At 36.0% G+C, this 11,239-nt stretch overlaps 1 protein-coding gene across 2 annotated transcripts; it reads left to right on the top strand.

The window, feature by feature from the left end:
• Window positions 1–5,122: 5,122 nt before the first annotated feature.
• LOC137748464 (filament-like plant protein 7) lies at window positions 5,123–10,876 on the top strand. Of its 2 annotated transcripts, none has more exons than XM_068488617.1 (6): window positions 5,123–5,402; window positions 5,529–5,677; window positions 6,963–7,107; window positions 7,191–9,609; window positions 9,714–9,768; window positions 10,086–10,876. In XM_068488617.1, exons 2-6 carry the CDS (start codon window positions 5,573–5,575, stop codon window positions 10,554–10,556), a joined length of 3,195 nt encoding a protein of 1,064 aa, XP_068344718.1. In that variant the 5' UTR covers window positions 5,123–5,402; window positions 5,529–5,572; the 3' UTR covers window positions 10,557–10,876. The 2 variants fall into 2 exon arrangements, with proteins under 2 accessions (XP_068344718.1, XP_068344717.1); XM_068488616.1 differs by having other exon boundaries at window positions 5,123–5,406.
• The last annotated feature ends 363 nt before the right edge of the window (window positions 10,877–11,239 follow it).

Here is an 11,239-nt window from a genome sequence, read left to right as displayed (position 1 = left end):
ATATTTACAATCTTCAAGCCCATCTCTAAATGGTTTCTTTCCACCAAAAACAAAAGAACCCCAAGTTTCCTAGATGGGTTTTGGGTTCTTACAAATATTGGACCTTCCTTTAGCTATACAAAGCTTGATCATATAAATAAAGTTTTACCGTAGTCTGTATGATATGTTTGAGCTTCAGGAAGGAAGCCCATATGTATTGGGCAAAAGCAAAACCCTACCTCAATTTGAATCTTTTGGTGTTTTCCTACCCTTCATTGTTTTGATACAATTCCATTGGAGAAATGGATTTCGACTAAATCATAATCAGCTATTGAACTTGCTATTGATGAAAGTTGGATATGAGACATTTCATTTACAAGTGTAGCAAAATACCGTTAGAACATGGTCTTATCTCAAATTTTAAAATGTCAAATGATGTGGTAACATCTCATTAATTTGTTTCTACTTGTGCCCATTTTCAATCTCATTTATTTCTACCTCGCAATTGACGTGAGACAACTTACTAAATTGAATTGGATTAGATTCAATTTAATTCACACCAAAAATCCATCATCTAATCCAATCATGCCAATTTTGAAATTTAGAGATTCAATCCAATTTTTCAAGTTACTGAAATGATCAAAATTCTTAATTTTCTCTACACTCGATCCATACTTCACACTTCTTTATTTATTTATTTTTTTTTTTGTTCGAAAATAATGCACGATAACGTTTTATGAGTGCAAATGATAGCTTCCTTTCATTTTCACACGTACATGTAATAATTAAATTGAGTCAAATTTCGAACCAACTACTCACTAAATTACTGTTGCAGTTTCTAGGTTGAATGCATTTACAAGGAGAAGAGCCCAAATGGTACCTTAAATTTCACGAGAACTAGATGTTTCCTCGTTAGGTATGGGATGTGACTTTGGCCTTTATCAATCCTTGTTTTGGTTGGAAGGATATATGTACTATCTTGTTTTCATTAGATTCGAAAAGGGTAATACTATCCACACACTCATTTTTATTTTTTATAAATTATTTTTAATTTTCAATCGTTCGATTAAATGATAACTTCTCAAAATGTTATATTTTATATTTTTTCCTTTAAAACTCAAAAGTTGTAGTATCGTTGCCAATACAAGTTGTATGTTTATGTTGATATTGTATTTGTTTCAAAACAATGTCGTTTCATATTGGTATTTGACATAATAAAAAATAAATTATACTAGAATTTTAAGATAAATCAAACCCAAACATGACTTAATTTTAATAAATCATAAGTAAAGGTCATAAACTCGATCACAAGTTCATGTTTGAATAATGTGAAGTTTGTTGGTCTAAGCCGTCAGTCATGAAGATGGGCTCGTTTGGAAGTTCTTTTAAAATGACTGACATTGCTTATAGAGAAAATATTTTTGGATTCTAATAACATTTGAAGTGCTTTTTCCAAGATTTACTTACGTTTTTTCTAAAGATTTTTTCAAAAATAATTTCACAAAAAATATTTTCAATCATTTTAAAAATACTTCCAAATTTCACATCATGCCTTAATAAAGTTAGCAACAACCGTCCAATTTTACCAAATTTGTCAAGGACATATAGTTAATTGCCACCTTAAATTATATGTACCAAATATATTTAATATCAACGTATGATAACTCCACCAATTGTACGTATCACGTGTGGTTGTCTTTTGTTGTACCACCCCATGCACTCGGAGCCAAACAAGATAAAACACACACACACACACACACACACACACACACACACACACATATATATATATATATATATATATACACACATATATATATATATATATATACACTTACATAAAATAATTGAACCACCAACAAAGAGCGTGAGATGAATCACAAGTGGTATAGTGATAAAAGACACGAACTACGATTTTTTAATAATAAAAAATGTGAAACGTTTTGGGTTCGATGTTTCGAGTTAGTGAGTTGTTTGACTATGACGATAGGCAGAGAGAAATTCCCATAGCCTCTTTGGGGCCGAAATAAATGAATAACCGTGATTTATCATCCGTTATCTTCTATTTTTAGAAAAATAAAAACAAAGAGCGTAACATGGGTTTTGTCTTAGTGCTTCGTAGTATGTACTACCAAAAAAATATAAAAAGTACTTTAAGAGATGCTATGAATTTGTTGTGATGAAGTCCTAAAATAAGTTTGTATAAAGTAGATAGAAATTAAAAGTCGAGAGAAGAGTTATATAGAGTGAGCGTGGTTGATTAAATTATGAAATTACTTAATCGTACATAATTAAATTCAAGTTTTAGACAACTAATACATATATATATATATATATTTTTTTTTTTTCAAATTAAAATGAGGTTTTAGAGTCATAGGAACGATGCTAACATTACAACGAGTTTGCAGTGAGGGAGCCTAACTGGCGACCACTCATATAATGACATGTGTGAAATTTTACTTGATCTTAAAGGTTTTTGTAATTTTTTTTTTCCGGCTTGTAGATGTATTTTTTTTTTTTTTTAACAATCGATATTATCTACACTAAAGAGAAGGTGGTGAATTTAATCTTATAATGAGTTAGCAATAATGTGGTTCAAATTCGCTTTTGACAAGAATCAAACTTAAGACCTCTCACTTACCAAGTGAAGAGGAATACCACTGGACCGTCATATTAAGTGGTAATTTCTAGTTGTATTTAATTTAAGAAAAATCACATGTCCTAAACCCAGATCTAGATCGAATTCCAATTTAGATCCAGTTCTCTGTCTTCCCATTAAATAATCTTCGATAGATTTTTTTTGTTAACAGAGGTTGAGACACAACATTAAAATTTCGAGGGAGAAAAGCAAAGGTCTTCTGATTCATAATTTGTTTGATGTGAAATTCATATTACTCTGAAATTTAATGAAAACTTATATATGATGAATTGTATTTTGGCATGAAAATATGAATTTCCGGAAAATATTTGTTGGTGCTAAAATGGAGGAGCAGCCTTGCAATTGTTGGCTCTCGGTTTCTAATTTTTTTCTAATTGTTTTTAAATTTTTTTTATCAACCGTTCAATTTGAGATGAATGAATATTAACCGTTTAATATACACTACGCTAAAGATTTTAGTGTATATAATTAAAAAAATAATAATAATTTGTTGATTTGGTGGCAATGGCATTCGACACGGAGTGGTTCGATGTCGATTTTTAATATCATGGGTGGAAAAAGACGGAGCCCAGGGCAACTATATGATTAAGGTTATTGATCTCTTGCAATTTTAGCTTTTTGACTTGCCTCCCCAAAACTATATCAGCTGTTACATCGCCAATTTTAGACTTTAATATTTGGAATTAACTTGGCTTTTAATAGTGGAGGAGGAGTTCCTCCTCAATTCATTTCATAGCCGATTCACGAAATTTCATATTTGTAATTGGAATTGTTAATATCATGAGTGGCTCTTTAAAAATATTTAACAAGACATCATTAATATTAGATCATTTAATCATCAAACTAAATAAAAACAGATGGATGAACGATCTTAATTTTAATTAATTTTTTTTGTAGATATAATTTTTACATATTATTTATAATATAAACGATTCTGATCATAAACACAATTGAATATTTTGCCTCTGTTGGACACTTACCCACTCGTTAAGTCTGCCTTCGTTTCGAGGCTTGCCTCACTTGTTTCTTCCACAATCGTTTCCTGGAGCCACGGATTGTCACTTCTTTTGTTCCTTAAGCTAAGTTTTCTCAGATGTCGTTGTAAAGCGTGTAAAAGGACAATACTCTTTCCTCTTAACTTTTTGTGATTAGTTCTTTATTAACTCGACTTGAATTCCTCATGCCTTGAAACTTTTTTTTCAATCTAATTTATTACTAACATAATGAACACAAAACAAGAAGTTCACTGACCCCATCACCATTCTAGCTAGAACAAAGAAAACACCCCACTTATACAATAAAGGGAAAAAACAACACTAATTGGTCACATGTAATTGTTTATTTGCACGTACATAATTTACTTCCCTTTGTCTCGCATGAAAAAACTTTCTTTCATAGTTTTTTAAAGGAAAATTAACGAAAATTTCAAAAAAATTTAGTTTTAATAAAAATGACAAATAAATGTGTAGTGAGTAGTACCACGAAAAAGGTAAAAATGTGATTTTTCGTTAAAAGTGAACAGTACCGAGAGTGTTTCGTTTAAACTCTATTTTTGAAAACATTTAGAAAATTGGGAATATATATAGATTTTATTATAAGTAATTTTAGATGAAAATTTTAATATGCATGTGCCAATTTTAATATTCAAATACTAAGTATGATTAAATATAATACGATTACATTGAGGTAATATGTCATTCTGAATATCTGACAAAATCAGTCATGTGTAAATGCGTAGTGTTAATATCTTCACCGTGCGTACAACTCGTTCTCTGTGTAATCACGCTCACAATGACCAATGCTAGCACATATTGCGATTGTATTGGACAATAAAGTACAAATTTTTTTGTTCTTAATTTTTTCCACTAAATGAAGTATCAAAATCAAATTAACCTTCATGGGAACGAATTCCAAACCTATATTTCATAGCACATTATGAGTATGTGAACCTTTCTGACCTTCAAAAGGATGGACTGCCATTTCTACACTAAAGAGATCAGGTGGGCTTAACCTCACAATGAGCTAGCAATAATATGGTTCAAATTTCTTTTTGATAAGAATCAAATTTAAAACCTCTCATTTACAAATAAAAAAAATATTATTATACCGCAGCACCAGATGATCTTATTTTCAAAGAAAATCAAAATCGAACCATATTTGTTCACAAAAAAAAAAAAAAAAAAAACAGTCGCAATTGTTGAAGACCGTTGTCAACAAAGACAACGACTTCCGCTCTTCCGGTACGTCAGATGAACGCAAAAACGACCAATAAATAAACGGAACTCGACGACTCACCAGCTACACGTACGCTTCGGCTCTCGTGTCAGAAACTCAGATCCATTTCCAGCTCCCCCAACTGTATCTTCCTCCATACTCCTCTCTCTCTCTCTCTCTCTCTCTCTCTCTCTCTCTCTCTCGACATTTTCCCACTCTTTACTTTCCCCGCTTTTCACTTTTCCTGTTTACCAAACGCACGCACTCTTTCTCTCTCTCTCTGACTCTCACTTTGTCTCTCTAGAAAAGCTAAAGCTTGGTGGTTGGGTCAGCCACTCAGCCTCCATTTCGTTATCATCAACTCCTCCTTCGAGTCCGCTCTCTCTGCAACCAAATCAAACTGTCGGTGGTGGGATCGGACTGCGTTGATGGTTTCTTTCTGCTAAAACTTCTCTCTCTAATTACCGCAATTTCTACAGAGAAATAGAAATTTCAGCTCCTCTGCATTTTCTGGTATTGGGATTTTGCTCGTTCATGCAATGCTCACCTGGTTGGTACTTAATCTGTTGATTTTTTCTTTTGGGTGTAATTATTTTTGGGTTTTGAAATTTGGGTTTAATCTGTTTGTTTGCATGCATCTGGTTGTGATTGGATTGAGTGGTTGTTTGGATTTTAGAGAGGCAGCAAGTGGGTTGAGGAGGTTGGTTGGGGAGGTGAATCATGGACCACAAGCCATGGCTTTGGAGGAAGAAAGCTGCAGATAAAACCAACGCAGCAGCAGAAGGAGACAAAGTCAATGTCTCAGTCAAAGGAAATGAAGAGGAGGTACACATTTTCCTTAACTTCTCTGTTAAATTCATAGTTTAGTGAAATCCATGATGTTTTATTCCAATCTACATTACCTGTAAGTAGAAATGTTTATGGTTTCTTACGCTATTATGCTAATTCCCCTTAAAAGGAACACTTATGTAAGGTCCAAGGTTGTTCTTGTTCCTTGGAGATTCACTTGAAACATTCTTAAAATCGAATAACTTCTCGCAGTTCAAACAACTATATTGGCTTAAGGAGGCCTTTTTTTTTTTTTTTTTTTTTTTTTTGAAGAAAACTGGTCATGCATTACACTAGTGAAATATAGAAACAAGAAATTGTAGCAAAGGTCCTTAAGCTATACCATAAGTTTAGTTTTGGTCCCTGAACTCTACTAACAGTTGCTCTCGTCCTCGAATTATGCCCCGTGTTGCACTTGTGATCCTTTTGTCAAGTCCTTCGACTTTTTTGTTAAGTTAAGGGGTAAATTGGATATTTTAAGGAGTTTCAATCATACGCACGAAGTTTTGTGAATAGGTCACAAGCTATTTTAAGGAGTTCCTCCTCAATCCCCTCAACTTCAAGGAAATGTTTGGAGAAACTATTAGTAGAGTTCAGGACGAAAACTAAACTCGTGGTATAGATCATGGACCTTTGCTAGAAGTTAGTCAGTATATCTTAGTGGGTTTTGATGACCAGAGAATAGAGATTTTACAGGAGAGTGGGTCAATTTTGACAAAATTTTCTTTTCAATATGTTAAGCCTTCAACTTTTAGATAAATATTTATATCAATCAGAAGTTTTCGACAGCAAGAACTGTGATATATCTTAAGGTTAAAAAACTAGTGCTAAAGTTTCAAAGTTTCTCCTATGTCGGAAATTAGCATTAGAGAAAGACACTAGATTGGCCCCAATTATCTATTCCACAAACTAAGCTTACAATAATATGATTGTCAGTCAAAAGGACATACTGCATGGGGTAAATTTCATAGAGCCATCAGGTATGCGTCCCCTGTGTGGCATCGGGGTTTCTGAAACCAGTTTTAGACTTTTGATGATCCTAACCAGTCAACTGCTGTCAAAAAAGATTTCCTCGTAATGTGGACAGTTTTCCTAAGAGAGTAATGGTTATTAGTTATCATCGTTTACGGATGTTTATGATGCCTGTTGTTTGAGGTTGCTACATATGTTTTCATTCAGAACTATGTTTTTTTTTCATATATTTTATTTCGGAACTGTTCAATATTCTTGGAGGCATTAATGATACTATTTTTCGCTTTACTTTGTTTTCTTTATTTTTTAGGTAGAAGCACATCAGGCTGAGAAGGCAGAACTGGAGAACAACCTGAAAGCTCTAAGCGATAAGCTTGCTTCAGCTCTCTCTGAATGTAACAGTAAAGATGCACTTGTGAAAAAACATGCCAAAATGGCACAGGATGCTGTTCAAGGTAATTCATGAGTCGAAAAGTTCCAATAATCTGTGCATTTTGTCAGTATATTGTCTTCATTTTCATATGGATGTTTTATATAGGCTGGGAGAAGGTGGAAGCAGATGCGGGGTTTCTGAAGCATCAATTAGATAAATCTTTCCAAGTCAGAGCAGCTGGGGAAGAAAGAATAGCTCAATTGGATGGAGCCCTGAAGGACTGCATGCAGCAGCTACGATTTGTTCGAGAAGAGCAGGAGCAAAGGGTTCATGAGGCTATGATGAAGGCATCAAGAGAATTCGAGAAATCCAAGATGGCGTTAGAGGAGAAGTTAGCAGAGACTACTAGAAGGCTTTCTAAAATCAGTGCTGAAAACACCCATCTTAGTAATGCTCTTTTCGTGAAGGATAAGTTGATAGAAGATTTAAGAAAACAATTGACACAGGTGGAAGCTGATTTCAATGCACTCACGCTCAGATTACAATCCACTGAGAAAGATAATGCTTCTTTGAAATATGAGGTTCGTGTGCTTGAGAAAGAGCTTGAGATCCGGAATGAAGAGAGAGAATTCAATCGTCGAACTGCTGATGCATCACACAAGCAGAATTTGGAGGGTGCAAAGAAAATTGCAAAGTTAGAATCAGAATGTCAGAGGTTGCGGCTCCTAGTCCGGAAGCGGTTACCAGGCCCTGCTGCTTTGGCAAAAATGAAAAATGAAGTGGAAATGCTAGGACGGGACTCTGTTGACATGCGGAGGGGAAAGTTGAATGATTCCACAGTTGATAACTTTCCTGAGACTCCCAGCCAAAAGGTTAACATTTTGACCGAGCAGTTATATGCTATGGAAGAAGAAAACCAGACTCTCAAGGAAGCACTCAATAAGAAGTTAAATGAACTCCAGTTCTCCAGAAACATGTATGCTCGTGTAGCTTCTAAATTATCACAATCTGAGACACCGCTTGAAGAATCGTTAAAAGGCCATGCAACCATGGAGTCAATGAGGAGTAATCTTCTGTTACAAGAGGTCTCTGTAGCATCTATGTCTGATATTGGCAGCGATGATAAGGTTAGTTGTGCTGATTCATGGGCATCTGCCTTGATTACAGAACTGGAGCACTTCAGAACTGAAAAACAAAAAGGATCTCTGACGAACAAAACTGTAGGAACTTCAGACATAAATCTGATGGATGACTTTGTTGAAATGGAAAAATTAGCAGTCGTTTCTGCTGACAAACAAAGTGCTGGTCCTCCTGTTTCTTCAGTCCATGCATTTGCACCCCCCTTGGAATCTGAGTATTCCTCCGAACTTGTGGGCAGCAAGATGGTCCCTATTTCGGACGGTGAGTCAGGCTTCAGTTTGTCAAACAGGGAGACCAGGTTTAACAATATTGTCAATGGCAAAGCTCCTCATTGGGTTGAGGATATAGTGAAACTGGTGATGGAGCACAACCGTGTTGCAGGAAGAAACCCCGAACAGATACTTGAAGACTTAAGAATAGCTTTGGCATGTACAGAAGAACCAAAGCCTGGTGAATTTGTTAATGCAAGGACAAATCGAAGCCATCTTGATGCATTGAATCCTTCCTCTGTTAAGAGCTGCACCTCATGGAAAGGTTCAGATAAATCTCTAGTAAATGCTTCACCCAGAGGAGTAAGTGATGTGGACATCTTAAACCCACAGAAGAGTAATCCGCAGTTCCAGCCAGATCTGAGTAAGTCATTATGTAAACTAATTGAGCTTATTGAAGGAATCCACGTGCCATCTCCAGATAATAACCCAGAGGATGGGTCCAGGAAGGATGGAAACGTGTTGACATATAAAAACTCGGAAAATGCAGGCTACATGGTTCGTGTTTTCCAGTGGAAAGCTTCTGAACTCGGTGATCTTTTACAACAGTTTGTTCATGCTTGCTATGATCTGTTGAATGGAAGGGCTGGTCTCGAAAAATTTGCCAAAGAATTAACTGCTGCATTGGACTGGATTTTAAACCACTGCTTTTCACTTCAAGATGTTTCAAGCATGAAGGATGCAATTAAGAAGGAATTTGATTGGGATGATACACGAAGTGAAACCGAAGGAGAAGCTGGAGCGGTTGGTCACTTTTCAAATGGCCATATTATACAAATAGAAGAGCTGCAGGCCAATCTGGTAAAAGAAAACAGAAAGTTAAATAATGAACTGGTGAATTTAGAATCTGAAAGGAGGGAGTTGGAAGGGAGACTTCAGTCGGCTAGTGATAAGAGCGAATACCTGATGAACCAGCTCAAGGAATCTGAAAAAGCTATTGCCAGCTTGAGAACAGAGTTACAATGTTTAAGAGAGTCAAAGGAAATCGTTGAAGATCATTTTAAAAATCACAAGATGATGAATGAAGATCTTGAAACGCAGCTTACTGAGGCCAGAGTTGAATTAAACGAAGCTCTCCAAAAGTTTTCATCCCTAGAAGTTCAACTGCAGAATAAATACAACTGCTGTGCAGAGTTGGAGGCTACATGCCTGGAACTACAGCTTCAGCTTGATAGGTACAAATGCTGACATAAACCACAAATACACACACGCACATACAAATTACAGCTTTACTTATCTACAATATTCATATGCATTTGATGTATGTTTTTATTGGCAGTGTGAAGAAAAACCCAAATTCCAATCTTAATCAGGAGGAAAGGAAAGCCCAAAATGTGAGTTAATATCCTCTTGTTGTACATACATTTACGTTTGTTTGAGAATCTTTAATTTGTGAATGGTAGCTGCTGTAAGGTACCTAATAATTCTACAGTGAAACAGTAATCGCACTAGAAACACCATCGAAAGTGATCAACTTAAATGTAGACTGAGAATTCAGTTTTGAAAGAAAACAAGTGCAAGCGAAAAATGTTTCTACCGTGCTTTCTTGTCATTCAGCTGCAATATTACACGAGTAACTGTTTTTACAGTTCAAAGAATTCTGATTCTTTACTTCTGAAGGTAGATATTTTTTTTCCCCTCAAAATTTCAGGATTGGGAGATAGCAGCTGCTTCAGAAAAGTTGGCCGAATGCCAAGAGACAATACTTAACCTCGGGAAGCAGTTGAAGGCAATGGCTTCACCAAGAGAAGCAGCCCTTTTCGACAAGGTCATCACTAATCCTTCTGATACAGACACCCCCACAGCCAAAGCTGCAAGCCAAACCCCACACAGGAACTCGAACCAACGATCCTCATTACTAGATAAAATGTTAGCAGAAGATGGTGCTAGCGTCAAGGACTTTACGTCTCTAACGACAAAAGAGTCTGGCAGTAATTCGACTTCCACGTTGGGTCCTAATATCCTTGTTCTAAATAGTAAATACCAGGATGACAATGCAGCGGCTGGTTCATTAGCTATAGAGCCCAGCAAGAAACGGGGAGGTGGGAGCCTATGGAGAAAGCTAGTGTGGAGAAAGAAGAAAGGTAACAACCTAAAGACACCCCTTCCGATTGCCCCATGATCAAATCTCAATCATATGATAACGCGATAACAACGTCGGTGTTCCTTGCTGTGTTTTGATGGCAGTTTTGTTTGTTTCACACATGTATTTGGAAATAATAAGGTTATGACTGGTGTTGGTGATTTGAGAGATTGCCGAGTGCGTCCGAGAGCTCATATTTTGTGTATTACTCCTGTGTATATATCATGGATTTGTAGGCAAATCGGAATCTGAAGCAATGTCAGCACACGACATGTTTGACAATTGTGTACCCCATCATGTATTTTCCAGTTTTTGTACACGTGTAATCTTCCCAGTAAATAAATATGTTTCTTTTTCGTCCTGATATATTTAAGTTCCTGCAGCAAAGTTATTACTTTTATTTCGGTCTGTTTAATAACCATTTCATTTTTGCTTTTTAGTTTCTTGTGCTAGAGGTGAAAGGAAAGCAAAAACGTTAAAACAACTTAAAAAATATTTTCGATTTTTTGTTCATTTCTTCCACTAGCCTTCACTCTTCTTCATTTCTCCCTTCTCCCACATATTATTTCTCTACCTATAACAATGTTTTAAAAGGCTCGCCTCAGGGCGTGCCTAGGCGCCCTGTGAGGCTGGGCTTGAGGATTGACGCCTCTGTTTTGGGGGAGTGGGCGGAAGGCACAGGAAGGCATCACTGGAGCCACCTAGGCTCCAGAAGGCGCCGT

Source organism: Pyrus communis, chromosome 10 (assembly GCF_963583255.1).
Source record: "Pyrus communis chromosome 10, drPyrComm1.1, whole genome shotgun sequence".
Taxonomy (NCBI): Eukaryota; Viridiplantae; Streptophyta; class Magnoliopsida; order Rosales; family Rosaceae; genus Pyrus; species Pyrus communis.
This window is presented reverse-complemented; position numbering and strand designations above follow the sequence as displayed.